Below are 19235 nucleotides of genomic sequence, written 5' to 3' on the forward strand. Positions count from 1 at the left end.
TGTTCCACTTGTGGATGTGAGCAGGTGCTTACAGACTATGTCCTCTCCTGCCAAGGACATCTTCTCAGTTAGAAATTTTTATAAAATATAACAATTTACAGAGAGTTGGTACAGCATAATTAGGCTGTCAGATTAAAAAGGTCATCTATGTCATGTAAGACCACAATATAACAAGTTCAAAGAAGAAGGCAACAGGTGGGTTCAGACTACATTCTCTAGACAGGCGTGTCAAAAGTGAATAAACAATGAACTGTAGTGCATTAAGAGCCAGTATGATGCTGGTAAATGTCAAAAAGAAAACTCCACTGAACTATATGAATTCCACAGTGATTGGTAACAGGCTGACTGTGCAGTTAAAGAGAAGCATAACCCTTTGTATTGCTTTAGAAGAAACAACATAACATCATATGCACAAAAAGGGTGGAAAAATATATTGTGCTAAGCTTTTTCATACAGTGCAACGTTTGACCTCTAACTTTAAAAGCCAAATTTCACTCTTCCACGCCAGTACTTGCACTATCTCCTGATTTGCATTTTTAAAATTCTGCAGAAAGCAAGATACAAAAATGAGGAGCATATCTAGCTCTCTGGCAAAAACCTTTGAAAATCATCCTGCACAATATGTGGGCTGCAAGATCAGGTGTTTGCGTTTAATACTGGGAGCCATCGCTTTGAATATCTTTCACTGGCACACATTATGACGATGTCTATTCCTACAAGTGCCTGGGAAAACAAATCCTGGAGACCTCATCAGTGAAGTCCAGTGAAGTAAGACGAGAGCAGAATTAGGCCTGTATTTCTGGTGCATATGGAAAACCAGCTGGCACTAGGTCAAAGCTCTGCCCTAAATCTCTACCAGAAGCTACAGCGTTTTAGGTAATCATGCATGAAATATGGAGTGATTAGCAAAATTGTTGGGATCACTGTTTTAAAAGAGTGAGAATCTGTTACTATCGCATTCAAAAAGGAAAAAAAATATGAAAGAAAAAACCCTTTTTATTTGCTTCTTATCAGGAGTTCACAGGTCATCCAATTCTGTCTTTACATGCTTTTAATGGGCATTTGTATTATTAATAGTGATCACAAGGTTGTTTTAACAAGGTGGGAAATGTGTATTAAAAACACGTTTAAGGTACAAAGACAATCATGCCCAAGAACGCTCATATCTTGTAACAGACGAATTATGATCAAATCAAAAGTTATTAGTGACATCGGTGATTAGATTAATATTGTATTTTACTGGGTAAAAACAAAACTTGTATTTAAATTAAATACATAAATGTATACAAATTAAACAGGTGATAAGGCTGTAGTTCACTTGGTATTTGGAACACTATACTGTATACTGCTGCATGAACAGTATGGTTCTATTACATGGATGATAACACACCATGGAATAACTTGCTGCTTAAAATTTATTACATTCACCTTTACTTTCCTCAATAAAGCAGTGAAGATTCCACTATGGTGGTTAATTGGGTTACGATTACGAATAAGGAGTTTTAAACTTCACAAAACCCCTACTGAAAAACTATATATTTTTAACTGAGACCAAAACATAGCGCATGTTTAAATACACTTAAGAGCGGGATCTGGTCATTCTGCAATGCCGCAACCTAATCGGGAAAGCAACAGTTCAAACCTACATTATTTTGGTTTCAAATTTTTAAATTCTTTCATACCGCTTCTCAGAGGAAATACCACATAAAAGAACAAAGATTGTGAGCCAATCTGGCAAAAAGTGATGCTAAGCAGACATCTGCTACAATCATTAAGAGAGGAATCATTTACTTGCCATGATTGTAGGTTACGCTGCAAAAAAAGGTGCTGAGCTATTGGATACCAACTAATAGGTGTTGTTTGGACACTTAAGTTAAACCGAAAATAAGCTGCTGCGGTTTGACGAGCATAACACAAATCCTTTTGTTTTCTGCATTGATCAAACGAGTTGCTTTCTTGTTAAGAAACAACACCTTTTGTCTTATCAAGTAAGTTAACGCTTACAAATTTCGAAGTACTGCCCCAGCTAAGCACCATATTTTTTTCAGGAAAACTCTTTTGTTCGGCAATTCCAAAACGTCAAAAGAAATAGTTTGGTGATTTACCGCGCCATAACGGCAGAGATTTCCACTTACATCAATCACAGTAAAATCCGTGCCTGCACCTCTGCCAAAAGCTTGGTATTTCTGTGCTGGCTGGTTCTTTTCAACAACAGTTTTTATAGCTTCTTAAAGCTATATGTCTTATATTCTGCATGCTGCTTGGTGTGGGACCAAAATCATTAGACAAGCGCACAGCAACAGCTGCGTAATTTTAGTGACAATCAACTCAGTTTGCAACAAAGTTACAAACTATCGCTCTTCACAGTCACGGCATAAATTAAAAAAATCTTTAAATTGGCAAAACGTCATTCCACTCTCATATTTCATTTTGATGGACGTTTCTATTGTGTCAGACCCTGATTACTGCCATAAACACATTTACCACACTATTTACAAGAAGCTTAAGTGTTGGTTAGGTTCCCCAAGCAACCTACAGTATACGTATGTTAAGCGAGTTAAATGTTAACATTCTGGTGGGGTGGGGTGTTATAGATTAGTGTCCTTTTATAACTCTTCATTTAGTATTATCAACTGAATCCACGTACATGTGGTCAAATCATACAGAGGTAGAAGGAAGATCCTTTGCGCCAACTTCAAAGTTAAGGAATTTACCAATTACATACAAACTACTAAAGACTGATATAAAAGAAAACATTTTTCGGTATACTTTCTTCTGCAACCATAGGTTAAGAATACGCGTGTATAGAAATCCATCACAGTTAAACAACACTACGTGTATATAGGGGAGTTAACTTGAACAATATATTTTCCCGTAAACATTTCTCGAAGAAAAAACATAAAACACCACAGAAATTAACTAAAGCAGTCATGTTAATCATAAGAATAACTGTGCAAACTCTGCATTTTGCGATTCAGTCTACGAGTAGGAACATACCGTACTTAATTCGACATTAAAAACATTCCACTCTGCATAGTTCAAGGAGTTTCACCCTTGAGAAAACTGTTAATAAAAGAAACACAGTTTAAATAATGTAGTGCAAAATGTGACCTTTGAGAATTTATTGAAATTCTGACTTTATACCTTTCACTGCCTTCATATTTTATGCTAGCCATGTAAACAACACCATAACTTCCCCCCCCTCCGCACTTCTGATATAAGACAAACGTCAATCATAGGCAACTTACCTCTATTGAGTTCTCGGCAGTCCCGATCGAGCTACAATACTGCAATAACTCCAGCTACAACTATCCCAAACTGATGAGACACAGCGCATCACTTCCACAAGAGAACATCGTGAAATGGGAGAAACAGGGCTGTCGAATCTGCAACAGGTTTATTTCAAAATAGATTTCCAAGACCTTTTAAGGTGTAATATTCCGAAAAGCATTCACAGAAAAAATACAAATACTCTATTGCAGAATGTCTTATCTATTTATTTTCTTTTTCAGGCCTTAGTAGAAAATAATATGTGTTTCCAGTTTGTTAGATAGTAACCATTGTTGCAGGCAAACATTCTCTCCTTCGCCAGCCTCAGTCTGGGAGTAACCAGACACCCAGATCCCGCAGTTCATTGGCTCAGCGCCGTAAGCAGGAGCAGGCACATAAGCAACCAAAGAGGCGTTTCTATAGAAACCTTCGACTGGGAGGAAAATACGACGGAAAGTTGTGTCACTTTTCAAATATTCTCCTGTTCTGTAGCGAATTAAAAGTTGCATAATTCAGGGTTTTCGTCGCCGATTGTAACAATTAAGCACAGCAGTGAAGGCCTTGGATGCAAGTTTGTGTAGGGGAGTGCGGTATATCTTAAACCTGAAAGTCAGCTTCCAAAGAATTGACTTTATGATGGTGGGTTGAGGTTTTTTTTCCTGTTACTCTTTATCACTCTTGTTTATTTAAACAATTAAAGTACGTGGCTCTCCAGCCTGTAACGCAAACAGCTTTAAATACATTTTAAAGGAAATATTTGGCTCAGTTCTTTGACACTGGGACAACAAATGTTTGTGGTAAGATCGGCGAAGCACCACATTTGTATGTTTTATTTATCAACTGTAGGCATTGTTAGTAAACAGTCTTTTGTTTTAATAAACCTTTGAAACGCTTTGTCTCCTTTTAACAAAGTTTCATCACCATCGAGTTTAACTTTTTTTATTTTAAAAACGTCTATGAATTTGCGTTATGCGATTAAATACATTTTAACAGTGTCGCTGGGCTTTTAATAATAAAAAACGAGGTCATTAGAACTGTTTTATGGAACAAGAAACTAAGACAAAACACTCTCTGGCAACGTTATACATTTGAATTTTTGAGGAGGGAGTTTACCGTAATATTAATCTCCCGTTACGCATCACAAACAGCCAGAAGGATTGTTTTTCTTAAAATGGGATGTGGGATTTTGCCCTGTGGTTAAATTTGGTTAAACTATGCATATTCCCATATTGTGTGAGCAACAGTGGTGTGCATGCAAACCAATATTTAAAAATGTGGAGTGATCATCTCTGTCCTTCTATGACGAAAACGTTCCAGGAGTGAATCCGAACGTGAAATTCCTAATTTGAGCTGACAAGTGATATCTAAACTAAAACCCAGTACTGTCACACATTCGAAAGAAAATAATTGAATGTATTGGAAAGAATATTATATTTTCCATTCAGAAGTGTCCAAAAGAAACGAAAATATTAGGACTGCATTTTCATGTGGTGCACAACTCCGGCCCTGGAGGGTTGATTTACCGGGTTTTCATCCCACCTTTGCTGTTAATGAGCTGATTGAGATAATGATTATATTAATCAGACCAAATTACTACCTATAGGTCAGTAGCTGTTTATAATTTAAAGGAGATTCTGGCCCTCGAGGACTGGAGAGGTGCACCACAAACTTCAGGTTTTCCGTATTTCTCCTGTAGTTTTCTACTGATCCCTGCAGGTCTCTTAACCTCTGCTTTGGATATCAGAAATAGCTGCTCTGTTGCCTTCTGCCACACCAGTTTAGAATGAAAATGAAAATCATGTCTCTGGGTGTCCTACATCCCCTCATCCCAAAATATAAAGTAACAACTGTCAGCAACTTAATATAAAGCTCAAAAAGCACCACATATGATTCCTTCTGTAGTATTCCTTGCCTGTGTGTTTTATTTAGTATTTTGGTATAGACACAAAGAAACAAAGATAGGAAAATGCTTGATGTTTAATTAAGACAAGTACTGTACCAATAAGCACTGATGTGGTACAGTACTTACAGGTCTGGAGTGTACAACTCCAGTCCTGAAGGGCCAGAGTGTTTCTTTCTTTGCTTCTTTCAAGCTGAGCCTTTAATTACCTAATTCAACTTAATATTTGTGTAATTTGACAAGTTTAAGCCTGTCTTTGTTCTTATGAAGCTGGGAATCTAAAGAGATCTACAAAACCTACTGGACAGTCATCCTTAAGGACCAGAAATGGACTCCCCTAATTATAGGTCCACAGATCCAGACAATGTTATAAATGATTAAGAAAAGTATATATAATGTTGTGGTCTATCTGGAAAGGTTTTTGTCTAACAATAGCATTTATGCATAGTTCTATTTTGTATTATAACATTATCCTGATGTTATAGCATTATCCTGATGTGAGCATACAGGACACAACAGGGAGCTGGTTATGTTGGGATAATGGTATATTTGAGCATGTAGGCTACTATATTTTAGAAATAAAGATACAGACACATAATTATTTTAAATGAAATATTAATCTTATATAACAGTAAGCCAGCCAAAAAAAACTGGACGCTGTCTTCCAGTCAGTATCAGCTTTTTTGAACTGTCCAGTTATTTAAAACTAATAAAGCCCATGTGATTGCTCTTTTTGGTGTTACACTCTTCTTAGTTGTATTAACTTAGAACCATTGGGATGGGGGGTGTGGGTAATTTTTACTTATGGTTTCATCCCCTGCACAATCTTTTGTCACTCATGACTTTAAACTGTCACAATCTGTGCCACACATAGATGAGTCATGAATGAGTTAATGTCAGGATCATCACACATCTGAAATTTACTTGACGGATTAGGACATTTCATTGTTTATTTATTTTCAATTATTAGCCCAATAATATATTTGTGATAAACATTAGATGCTGGGACTTTTACTTTTTACCCAAAACTCCAAATCAAAAAGTGAAAGTAAAAAGTGTTTTTTTTTTTTTAAAACATGAACTGACTCATGTCCTGAAAGCAATATGGTACAGGATTTCATAAAGTCAGCTCTGTCCTTTGGTAAGCCAACATCAGCTGAGAACCAAGTACACAGCACTATGAAAATAAGATGATGGTAGGAGATAAAGCTTTATGTCAGTAATACAATTTTAAGAAGAATTCTAAAATTAGCAGACAACAAATACAATGAAACAAGGAGATGAGTTTGTCGACTACTACGTCTAAGTCTTATGTGTAGTTGTAACATCAGAACATCAGAAGTATCATTTCTAACAAATATAAGTCTATGCAATCTGATTTTTTTAGATGAAAGAACATGTTAACTACCTGTCAAGGGAAAAAAAAATATCTTAGGATCTTTGCACATATAAGACTCAATTGTTAAACAGATACAGATATTATACAGTCTTATGACTTCAGTATTCACTTTAATCTTAACATTATTGCATACAGTAGGAGTCTCAAATCACTGAGCCCACTTAACTGATAGAATCAACCATGTCATTCAGTCTCAGTGAAAATTTAACTCTGAGAAATTAGAGCATATTCATAACGTAACACACTCCAAATAGGATGAAAGCACAATAATCAAATCTGTATCATGATTTTTGCTTAGGTACTGCAGTTCTGAGTGTTATTTTTAATCAAGTTGAACTGAATCCCCTAAGCCAACTCAATAATACATGATTTTAGAAGTAAACTTGTAGTCATTCTCTTGAAAAAAATTATATGTGTCCACATATGTGTCAGGAAAAGGCTTGTCAGTATGCCCACACAACTACACCTCTGGCTAATATTGCACTTCCTTTCCTTCTGGTTTCTGGACTGTTTGGCAGGGGGATAAATGAAACATGGAAACTATAAGCATGAAAAATAAGTGATTTATTTTTCAAACACTAAAACACAGAGATAAAAGAGAGATTAGTGTTTTACAAATATGAATTACAATGTTTAGTTTATCTATTTTTTCTCTATGAAACTAAATGTTGTGCAATGCATACATATGGAGGTCTTTTTATAAAAAAAAACAGTTGCTGAAGTGCTAGTAACTGCAAGAAAACCACTATACTTTTGAGTTATTAAACCTTGAAATCCTTCAACATTATAAAAAACCTACACAGAAAACACTGTGGAAAAGCTACACTTAAAAATATTTTAGCTTCCAAGTTAAAATGTAATGCTTGAGCATTACCTTGAAATAAACACAATACAGTCTTAGTGTAAAATCTTTCCTTTTTTGTAACATTAGAATATATTATGTGATTCAATGTATTCACGAAATATTCAACTCCATTAAAAGAAACTTTTCTGCCTAGATTCCTGAATAGCCTCCCATTTCAATTTACAGTATGGCGTAAAATGTAATAATGTTGCACTAATGATGCTTTGTTTTTCCATAAAACAATGTGACTGATGATTTGAAAAGTGACATACCGTAAATAATTCTTTGCATTATGGAGCCAATTCTAACAGTGTGTGGTCTGACATTAAAACAGGCCCTTTGTCTCTTAAATGTATGTGCAAAACACAAGGTAATGCAAACCGCCTTTGATATTTACCTAGGCGAAGCTAACATACACAAGTAACTGAATTATATGAAATTTAAACTCATTCACAGTTAAAAGCATGTCTCACAAGTCTAGCTAAAGGTTATTTTTTTCATGTTTGTATGCTGCAGTGTTCAGAGATGCCTTTTTTAAATTAGCACTTAATAGGACAGCCCTTGGCCATGAACTCTTATTTGGTTATTCCTCTCAAGACTAAAACATTCCTGATTACAGCCCTGTGGATTAAACGTGCCTAGCAAATGGAAGCAGTACTGTCATTTTTCTTTTTTGCTTTGTTAACATGCCCTTGCCCTAGAGTGTATTTTTTAAGTATTGGTTGTACATGTTCCACCAGTCTCACAGCAACTGTTTTTTGCCTGACTCAAAGAGCTTTATGAATCACTAACATTTATATGACAAATGGTAAATTAACTTTTATTACCTACCCCCAAAGCTAACATTAGATTCTTTTTTCAAAATTTGCTACAGTACATACGTGATCTTTACAGGTGGGAGACACATGCAACAGATTCCAGATAGAATGAAAGATATCTTACAGGAGACAAAAAAATACAATCTTCATTTCAAATGATGTCAGGGAATTTAGGTATGTTACTGTTTTCATTGATGGCTTGTGAGATGCCCTCAGAACATAGGCTCAGTAAATGACGAACAAGAATTTTTTATGGTTAATTATTGCGTAGAAATGTGAACTGTGGGAGTAGAGTCTCCTCAGGAAAGCAACACATTTGCATCACTTTCATGACTAATAGAAGAAAAACTCCTTTCTGTACCACAAATGGCAGGGTTTGGAAGAACTAAATGTCGCCACTAAGGCTGTTGTTTTGCTTAAGGCCTGAAATTTCCTTTCACAGAAACCTTACCCAGCAAAGCAACTTAAAAGCTATTTTAAACCAAACCACAACAATTTTGCTTTCAGTCTTACATCATTTAGGAGAGAAAAGTAAAATACTGGGTCTCTGTTGCAATATCTGTGCAGTACATGATGTTGAAACTTCTTTGTTAAATTGGGTTAATGTATAAACAACACAATTAACAAAATATGCTACAGGTCAACTTGCAAGGTGCTGCAAAGGGAATTTTTGGTCGCATTTTGTAGCAGAACTTTAAAACTGCATCTAACCTTCACTGCATCTAACATTTTATGCTTTTTTTAAAATAATTGCTCCCTACGACGTTTACAGTATGTCCATAATAAACACCTTATCAGTAGGAAACAATGCATTCATGTATTGATTAAGTGTTTAAAATAGTAAATGTACTTCCTGTCTTGTGGTATAGACTACTCTGTATCTGGTACAGAATAGATGGTTTTTGCATTTTGCAGAATATACCAAACAAAATAATTTCCATCCTTTTTTATTGTGTAATAAAATAGAAGATCTTAACCACAACTACCAAACGGGCTAGATGGGACTAAAAAGGCTTCCTTTTGTTTGTAACTGTTCTTATGTTCTTAAATCTAAACAGGACTGTAAAGATGGGAGAGTATTCTGTACATGTAACTTTATTTTAAAAGATATAATTTTACGGGGTAAGTTATTCCTTATTCTTGGGCCAGCAGCCATGTCACCCTGCAACTTACAATTGGCAGCCCACTGAAGCTGGTCAGTACCTGGATGGGAGACCTCCTGGGAAAAACTAAGGTTGCTGCTGGAAGAGGTGTTAGTGAGGCCAGCAGGGGGCGCTCACCCCGCGGTCCATGTGGGTCCTAATACCCCAGTATAGTGACGGGGACACTATACTGTAAACAAGCGCCGTCTTTCGGATGAGACGTAAAACCGAGGTCCTGACTCTCTGTGGTCATTAAAAATCCCAGGGTGTTTCTCGAAAAGAGTAGGGGTATAACCCCGGAGTCCTGGCCAAATTTCCCATGCCTCCTAATAGTCCCCCTCTATGAATTGGCTACATTACTTTGTTCTCCTCCCCCCCTCCCACTCTGACGGCAGGCGGAGCGACGCGCCGGTTGGAGTATTCTCGGTAGCATCTAATGGCAACGTCAGCTCAAAGATTTGGTTCAAACCACCAAATGGAGACGGGCGTGCCGACAAGCGGACCCTGCTGATGCGGCATTAACGCTAGGATGAGAGAGAGAGAGTTATTCCTTATTCTTAGTACAGGATTACGTTTATGGCAGGAATTTCATTTTTTTTTTACATTTTTAAAGCATTCGTATATTAATGCTATGAAAAAGCTAGTAGAAAAATAAATGTGCACAATTTCATAAAATAAATAACGAAATCACTTGAACTAAGCAAGTTAATCAGTGTGTATCAATACCAGGTAAGCATCAGGGAAGACATCAATAACTGTTCTATTCATTACCCTCTTGAATTTGGACAGTCTTGACTATTGATAGTGATGAAACTATATTGTATATCAACGGACTGATGCATTGCCTGAGCTTTAGACATTCTGTAAATTGTGGAGGTTTAACATTCTGCCAATAATGTGATGAGTTACCATATACAGTGTACTGTACATTAATGTTTGTGCAGGTGTCTATTGTTTATTAATAGTAATTTAATTCACGATATTGATAAACCCCACTAGAAGTCAACAGGTCATAGAGAACTATTTTCAATCTGCCCCATGACACACCGCATGTTCACAGACTTTTAAGTTAAAATTGCTGTGCGCCAACTCGCTCCAGATACTGTAAACCACTTTAAACATAGTGGCAATGATGCCCTTGATGAAGCCATAAAAAAGTATGAAGGTCTAATGACATCTCTTTTTATTTCTTCTCCAACATAGTAAACAATAACACATTGTTATAAGAGAATCTCATATAATACTTTCAAAATCTCATGGAAAAAGGACTTATTTTCAGAACTGTTTTCATATCAAGATGAAAATAAATGTTTACACGTCAAACAGTGTTTTACCTACTGAAATTTACTATTACTGTTATAAACTCAACATCACTAGTGGCATTTTTGGAACCATTTAAAGCAGTAGAAATCACGTTTCTAAATCATACACACGACTGACTGTCACTTGTGACCATATTGTACACCTGTATTAAACTAGATATTTAGATTGCAGTGGCACCTGCAGGAAAATGAAATTATGTGATTTCAGCCAATGGGATACAAAGGCAGAGGTTTCTTGTCAAGAACATTGACAAATGTACTATGCCTGGTCATTTGTGCGTGTGTCTGAGAGTGTGGGGACAATCAGAAATTCTCTTGAAAAAGAACAGTACTGTACATGGTGCAAAACTCTAATTTCTTGTAAAGTGCACAGCATCCAAAATTTTACCAGTAATGTGTTGGGAGGTCTTATATATGCCAGCAATGCATTCACGCAGGTCACAAGAAAAGTGCATTATAGCATGAAGAGCTGAAAATAAGCTGCTCTTTTAACCCTCTTATTTCCCATTGCCAGCCTGACCTCAACCCAATTTTTCCTCTGTTATTTCTGTCAAGGAGACATTAATGTTCATCATCTTTGGAACACGGAGGCTGATCAGCTATGGCAGAACTGTTAGGAACATTACATAGAGGTTTCCTTTTTTTTTAGTGGCTCCTTGGGCTCAAGACAGATCTCCAGTACTCAGTTATACAGTATATTAAAACACAAGCGGGAAGGCAGACAGCTTTGTAAACGTAACTGTTGAAATTTAAAGATTTGCTTTGGTGTGGGCGACTCAAGGCAAAGTACATCCATCCATCCATTTTCTACCCACTTTATCCACTACAGGGTCATAGAGGAGCTGGAGCCTATCCCTGTAGCCAGCAGGCACGAGGCAGGATACTCAAGGCAAAGTATTGTGCTGAAGAATAAAGGGAAAAAAATGGCCAACAGGGACAAGAGAATTTCAGAATGTGTCAATGTCGGCCTTGTTCTGAGCTAGCAGAGACAATCATAAGGCACTGCAAAGATTGGAAAAATGCATGCTGCTGCACAATACCCTATCACTGTAAATCAAATGGCTTGCTGTAGCACAGTAGCAGTTGCTTCCTACACTAAAGGATGTGCGCCCTTACTGGAAACTCAAAATAAAAAGTTCAATTCATGGGGAATTTTGGGAAACAGTGTTTCTTTATGGAGGTTTACCCAAAGTGTAAAGCTGAAATATTCTCTCTGGCATTGTTTTCCCATAAACCGTGATTAAACTTGTGTAATGGGAATCTGGCATGAGGGATGAGAAATACTGAAGGGCAATTTGTTGGCAGATTTAATATGTTACAGTTCTGGCAAGCAGCACAGAGTATTTTAAAGCAACGTAGTGTAGAAAAAGAGCTCATAATCTTTTTTTAATACTATGGGGTAAAGTTAGGCACTACAGTACACTTGTATAAACACTGAAATTGTACTAACACATATAACTACATTCAATGTTGGGAAATATGTTTAAAATGTAAACAAATTGTGGTTTCATACTGGAAATCAAATGATTTAGTCTTAGCAACCTTTTTGCATTATATTTGCAAAATATGTGTTATGGATTTTTACTGTTTACAATAGGAGTAACATTTTGTACCACCTGACTCTTCAGTATACACCTTATTAGTGATAATGGTGTTAATAGTAATTCAACATTTTTCAAAAATATATTTTTTTGTTATGAAATGTGCAGTACAATTAATCAAATGCTGGTATTTGGTTTTATTTCCTGAGAGACTATGCTCAGTCTCTATGCTGTGACTCAGGTCTCATTAAAATCAAATTAATTCCTTGGTAATCATCAAATAAGAAAATAATTAGCTAAAACATACATTCTAATTCACCTCCCCCCCCCCCGCTTCACCATACAGCTCTTCCAGAGTTCAGTTACATTCCAGCACGACAAGCAAGAAAAATCAGAACTTAATTAGCTTTTATTGTCGTCAATACTATGTATCATCCTTCCTTTGTATTGAAGTAACTGTAGCTCGAAGTCGAGAAGCAGGCTTATGCCACGTGTCTGACTCGTTGGTGCCCCCCGGTGGTCTAAGACGTTTGTGTACTTTGAGGTGTTCCTGCGACGTCTGATTAAACAGCAGGGCGCTCCACTGCCTCCAGCCATTTCCCATTGATTTTGGAAACATACTATCGATTGTTCTTTTTAAAGTGCTCACCACGAGGGAAAACAATGCTATAAAAGACAGCATGATAAATCCTCCAAATTTGTGATATAGTCGTACCAAACATAATGGGCTAATTAACAAGAGCGGATACAAAAATATTCTGTAATCTACATTGCAGCATTTTTGTGTCATGAAAGTTTTCCTGCATCCTTTGTCACCAATGTGTCATTGTATATCCTAGTTAATTACAGAAGCACAGAGAGCCCACTGAGTAATAAGAACAAACAAAAAAAAAAGGAGGCCTCTCAGTCCATCTAGCTCATGTGTTCATTTATTTTGTGGATAGTACAATCATCCATTCCTTTATTGTCAAATAATGTTATAAATATATAAGTATGTATATATAGAGTATGTAGGTATACATACACACATATAATGTCCAGGCCAAAAGAAGATTAATTTATCCAGATTATACAATTTTCCTTATTGTTTCATATTTAGTTTTTGTTCAAACCAAAGGATATACAGTAAGTGGGCAGAGTAAAAAGTAGTTTTCCTATCAGACAAGACAGTAGAAAACTGTAACCCATATAAACATATAAATCTGATACAAAATTCACCAATGTCGAAATGTTTTTTACATTAATTTGGAAAAGGGTAAAATACAAGACAATAAACATTAATAGTTTTGTTCCAATGAAGTTATTTTTAATTGACTGTGATTGTTTCATGTCTAAGAGGCTTCTTTAAAAAGAAGTGGAAGATTTCACTAGAGAAATTGAGACTCATAATTAATTTAAAATGTTCTTTCAGAGAAGAGACACAACATGGGACAAAAAGAAACCTTTGCAGAGTCACCCCTGTGAAGCAAAACTGCTGATCACAATCTAAAACTCACTTGTGCTCAGCAATACATGTTTATTTCAGCCCCACCATCTGTCTAAACTGTACAAGTTTCAATGATGCGTCATTTAACTGAATGCTTTTACAGTACTCTTAAAGCCATAATCACCCATTTTCTGAATACAAAGTGGGGTAAAAACAAGATACACTATGGAGGCAAAATCAATAAACTCGCATTCACAGTACATGAAATACAGTAAATGGTGAATGCCAAGAATATTTAATAGTTTAATGACAAATATTGCAAAAAAAACACTGTCAGTTCTCTCCATGGAAACAATAAATCAGGAAACAACAACCTGACAGAATCAGAATATTTACATCACAATAAGGAACATGATAAAATTACTTATGACTAGATTTTTTTGTAAACCACAGTGATAATGATTATTGCCAATGAATCAACATTAGTGAAATACGTCAACGAAATTTAATGACATAAATTGCAGTTCTGTCAGAAGCGATTAAATACTGTCAGATCTCCTAAGCAAGTCAACTGCTAAGTTGTACAGCAATAACAGAAAAAGGCCTGTCTTCTTCAACGGATTTTTGGAAGATTTCCTGAATTGCAATCTATTTTTGTATGGTTAGAGAGCTGGATTCAATAAGCTGAAGTTCATGGCAAAAGCAGGGGACATTCTGTTTTTCTAAACATAACATTTTGGTCCTAGGCATATTCTCCATGTGACACTGAAAATGCATCCGAGCAAGTCATGGAGGCCAGCCACTTTGGAGCAGTTTTCATTGAAGACATATATTGGAAAGTAGTTCTTGAACTAAATGATCACAATGAGAATGGTCTTTCCCCACTGGACAGAACATTCATTGCGGATGGGGGTGGTCTGCTGGCAGGACAAGATGAGTGAGTAGATATTGCTTCAAGTAACCTTAGTCTTTCGGTACTCAAAATTTAAACAACTTCTCATTTTCAGAGTGCAATTTAAAGTCAAATCTTTCACCCACATGCTCTTTAAAATTAAGAAAAAAACATAATTTATTTGCTTGGAAAGGAACAAGAAACTCTTGGGCAATTAAGTCAAAGTTGTGGGCCTTCAGTAAGTTAGCAGTATAGAAAGTCTGGCTGAATGGCAATGGATGGGTTAATTGTTAGTGTTAAGTGAACAGCAGATGTTCATAATGTGTAACCATTCATTAGCCACACATAGCAGATGATGAATTAACTACAAACACATCATTGTTGACACTATGTAAAAATTAATAAACAATTAAACTCTTCCTCTATGGAAAAAGTGTATCCATAGTCAGGTTTAGTACATAGATAAAGGGATAACTCAATTCATGCCACATAAACCACAAATGGGCCAGGAAGGGAGGTGCATTTCCTCACAGAACATTTGAGGGCTATAACTCAAGGAAAGCTCTGTTACTGTTGTCAGCAATAGCACAAAGAGAATGAGCACAACTTCTGCTTAAGTTTTTTACTATTTTTTTTCAACAGCATTTTAAAATCTTTTTGAGGCATTTCACATTTGCTAATTAAGTTCAAGTTAATTGCAAAGGAATAACAGTAAAATACAGTGATTTGGTGTAGAGGAAGCTGTTTTGTAGCGGAGTTGTCTAATGAAAACAGTCGAACCCTTTAAAATGACCTTTGTGTTTAAACAGTGAAAGCATGTTCTCACATACAAAAAAGGGTCTTGGCACTGAGCTTTCTTACTCTTCTTACTCTGTCAGAGACTGTCTCAAAGTCAGGTTGTATCCCAACAAACTGCTGGGTCAAGGCAAACATTTATGAAGACTGACATCCATCAAGTACCAAACGTGTTGAACGATAATCTCGTGACTAGTGACTGACATTGTCATGAGAACGTGCAAGGTCCTTAATTCTCTTTTTCTCCTGGAAACTGAAGAATGTTCCTGGGTAACCCTAATCCATAATGAATGACGTCTGTATGCAGTAAAGCACTATACACAGTTACTAGATGTGCCTGCTTATTCATCATTCTTCCTAAAAATTAAGTAGAAAGTACTGTGTAAGACTAACTATATGAGACAACTGATTCATTATTTATAAGGGTAATTATGTGTATTTCCATCCATGTATGTTTAAATGGAATTAAATGAAAAATGAAGAATGATTCAGAAGAACAGAAAAAACAACAAACTTCATACAGTATTTACTCTCTATAGTTCATTCTGGAACTACAGTCTCTAATTCTCGTTTTGTAGTTTCTCATGTGTTGAATGCTGACCACTTGTCATGTCCTTCAGCTTGTTCCAGCCCAGCAATTGGTTTGTGTCTGTTAATATGAAGGATGATTATTTTCAGTTGTCACATTGCAATTCTGTAAAAGCAAAGGTGCTTTCTCAGATTTGCACTGAAGGCATGGATCTTTCATTTTTGTGTCCTCTCTCTGGTTCTAAGGACTTTTCTGAAGTCTAGGTGCAGGGTGCACTTTTCCTCAATTATTTAAGTGACTGGCATCTCCTCAGTCAGTAGTGGGAGTTCTTCCCCAAGTCATAATTCACGTTACTTATTTGTTCTATTCTAATGAGTCCTTTTGTTATGCTTCTATTTTGTTTGCATGCATTTTTCTTTTCCTTTAGGTTTTCTAACCATACACCTTCTTGACAAACTTTGTTCCCTTGGGCAATTCCCTCTGTCTCCAAATTGGGAGATCAGACTCCTCCTTGTAAGGCTGGGACTTACATGCAACGGTCTATGAAATGGACAACGAGCTTGGGGAGCATAGTGTCTTCCTTGGATGGCTGCTCCCATCTGGGCATGTTCTGTAGTTTGTAAGGCCTATTTTCTGGCCTTCTATTTTCCTGGATGGAAACTGCATTTCAGCTCCAGGCTTCTCTCTATATATTTACCAAGTTTTATTATATGAAAAGGAAATTTCAGGACAGTCCACTCCTGTTAGTCAACACTCGAGTTCTAGAGACTGTTTTGGAACCCTCTGACTCCTGTTTGACCTTTTCGTCATCCATCCGTTTGTGGTATCTTGGGTACGCCTATCCCATCATTGACAACACCTGCAATCCGTCTTCCATATGGAACCCTGGGCTATCTTCACAGCTCCAGCTCCCTGTGAAAGGACACAGTCATCAGTTTCTGTGTCGCTCTCCGCTAGCCTCTGATGCAGGTAAAACTGACACAGGTAAAACCACGCACACTTCAAAACACCTGAAGAAGGTTCCACAGCTGAAACAATCTGTTTCTTTTCTTCTCTTTTCAGCATGGAATAAATGTTTACTTGTTTCTTTACAGGTAAAACCACATCACTGCCAGCTTCAAGACAAGAGTGATGTGGCAGTCTCCCATTGGCCTGATTTGACACACACTAGCTTATCAAAGGAGAGTGATGTAGCACTTCCCTCATTGGTGAAGACTGCTATTTTCAAGAAACCAATGCTGTGAAGACAAATGAGTGCTTCAGCTGGAAAGGTGATTTGCAATTACAACAAATACTGCAAATGTGTCCCAAAATACCAAAAACAAGATTCAGTTTAAATACTGAATGTCAGCTCATCTGCCTTATTTGTATTTTGGCACGAGCAAAATATATATAAAAGGTGTCACGTATGATAGAAGAAAAACTGGAATGACTACCAGCTTATTGATATACCTACTCAACTTCGTATTTTTTTATGAATTGGTTCACATTTGCTTGTTAACGCAATAACTTCTGTTTTGCTAAAAGTCAACAGAGAGAGATTAAAATTTGTTGGGTACAGTTTGTACAATTCAGTGCCATGGAAACATCCTTATTCCAATATCACATTTTTGCACAGTAGTATGAAGTTTAATACACTGTGGGCAACGACAATTCATGTTTAAAAAGTAAAATAAAAAACAACTTAGTAGTTTACTTTTTTAAGAGTCCGTTTCAATAGTGTATTGGATAATCTGTTTGTGTAGCAAACATGATGCGTAAGGGCATCTGCGCAGTCATGAGCAACACAATCTCTTTACACCTAAAATGGCTAACGTCACTTTTAGCATTAAGAATTTAAGAGAAACAGGAAATCCTAATTTCCTCAATATCTTTTTTAAATAGCTGGAAAGGTCGCTCCCAGTAGGTTTCTACCCTACTGCTGCGTTTTTTTCTCAGCTGCGAATGACTGACGACTGAGAAGGATTATGCAGCTAGTATGCAAAGTGTAACAGGCTACAGTTTACTGCGCCTCCCGGAAAAGCACAGAGTGATATCCCTCCATTATTTATTACCCGCTACTTTTCCATTCTGTGGTGTCAGCCTGCGGTGCTGAAAACGCTGAACAGGGTGGGAAGAGAGGTGGGTTCAGTGTTAGCGTCAGCCTGTCATAGCAAGGAACTAGAGCTAGCGAGAGGAGGACGGTGCAGAATCAGCCCAGCTCCCCCCTCCTCCAGAGACTACTTGGCCCTTTGACGTCATGTGTGCTCCTTTAGGTTTCTATAGCAACCCATTTCCCTAACCCCTCTTTCCATCTTCCTCTGGTAGGTTCCACAATGGTACAGCCAGCATCTTGCAGCACAATGGTTGCAAGACGGTGAAGGGGAGTGTGATTCAGCAAGGAAATCTCTGATTCCCCCCCCTTTTAATTTATTTATTTTTTTGTTGTTGTTGTTCGGAGGCTATCCTTTCTTTCCTTACAAAAATAAATCCTTGGCAGAGATAACTGCGTCCCTTTGCTTGCACCTCGCCCGGCGGAATGTATTGAAAAGGACTGTGTCAACTGGACCAGGATCGTCGTCAGCTGGCACGGAATGGTAGGTGATGTTAATGTTGATGCAGAGAGGCTAACCTGCCCGAAGGGTGGGGTGGTGAATATTGATTGCTGCAAAGGTTAATGAAGTCGACTGATGCCATTGTAAAAAAAAAAAACGGACGGAGAAAAATAAGTAGAAGTGTAGCTGGCTAAGACACGTTGTAATAATATGAAAATAGACATACATCTTTCAAAGTAGATGTACTAGATCATTTACCATTTGCATTTAGATGTCTGAGATTAAACACGCTTCGTCACATGCATCGATTTTTTTACATTGTTTTCTCAGTAATGTCCAACCCAGTTTAAGATTTTTTCATTTTCAATTTCAGAATTAGCTCGTGCATTATTGTGCTATGTTTGAAATATTTCCTAATGAATTGTTAGTCCGTTTTTCAGTCATTCTGCGATTTCGGTGAGCAAAGCTATCAGTGTGTAGCGTAACTCAATTAAGGTACTGTATACAATAGAAACAGGCGTTACACCGGAGCAATACTTGACCACGAGCAGAATCACACAGCAGGTGTGTGGGTTTAGCTTTATTTAGCTAGTCGGTGTAAAGGGTATTTATTAATCGGTCTCTTTTTAAACCAGGGTAAAGTTAGAAAAATAGCTAGTTAAAATCGTTCATCGCTGTATCACCTGGAATCTTATCGAGTATTAGTTTGCGTGTTCATCTTCAATAGCAAAGATTTTTAATGCATTACGCTCTCAACAGTGTACGGTGTGCACAGTATACTGCTGGGGGTTGTGGGGGGTCAATCTTTGGTCTTTTCCTCCTG

General features: G+C 37.0%; 2 protein-coding genes and 1 long non-coding RNA gene across 15 annotated transcripts in view; 1 reads left to right on the forward strand and 2 right to left on the reverse strand.

The window, feature by feature from the left end:
* Positions 1–3607, reverse strand: part of ptpn13 (protein tyrosine phosphatase non-receptor type 13) — a 91068-nt gene extending 87461 nt beyond the window's left edge. For 5 of the 6 annotated variants that reach the window (XM_088628873.1, XM_088628876.1, XM_088628877.1 and 2 more), the window contains exon 1: positions 3249–3607. The gene's annotated coding sequence lies outside the window, so the exon portion shown is untranslated. Of the gene's footprint in view, positions 1–2135; positions 2155–3248 lie in introns of those variants that run through there. The other variant, XM_088628874.1, reaches the window with a different exon arrangement.
* Positions 3608–13147: 9540 nt separating this feature from the next.
* Positions 13148–18081, reverse strand: LOC148672906 (uncharacterized). Its single transcript, XR_015935896.1, has 2 exons — positions 17933–18081; positions 13148–16790 (listed from the first exon to the last, which is right to left on the reverse strand). It is a non-coding gene; the product is annotated as an uncharacterized LOC148672906 (long non-coding RNA).
* Positions 18082–18158: 77 nt separating this feature from the next.
* The window catches only part of mapk10 (mitogen-activated protein kinase 10), a 105726-nt gene continuing 104649 nt past the window's right edge, over positions 18159–19235 (forward strand). For all 8 annotated transcript variants that reach the window (XM_088628893.1, XM_088628888.1, XM_088628890.1 and 5 more), the window contains exon 1: positions 18159–18454. In XM_088628893.1, coding sequence (XP_088485019.1) covers positions 18452–18454 — 3 coding nt within the window. In that variant the 5' untranslated portion in view covers positions 18159–18451. The remainder of the gene's footprint in view (positions 18455–19235) is intronic.

The sequence above is a fragment of the Lepisosteus platostomus genome, chromosome 4, assembly GCF_059453375.1.
Source record: "Lepisosteus platostomus isolate fLepPlt1 chromosome 4, fLepPlt1.hap1, whole genome shotgun sequence".
Lineage (NCBI taxonomy): Eukaryota > Metazoa > Chordata > Actinopteri > Semionotiformes > Lepisosteidae > Lepisosteus > Lepisosteus platostomus.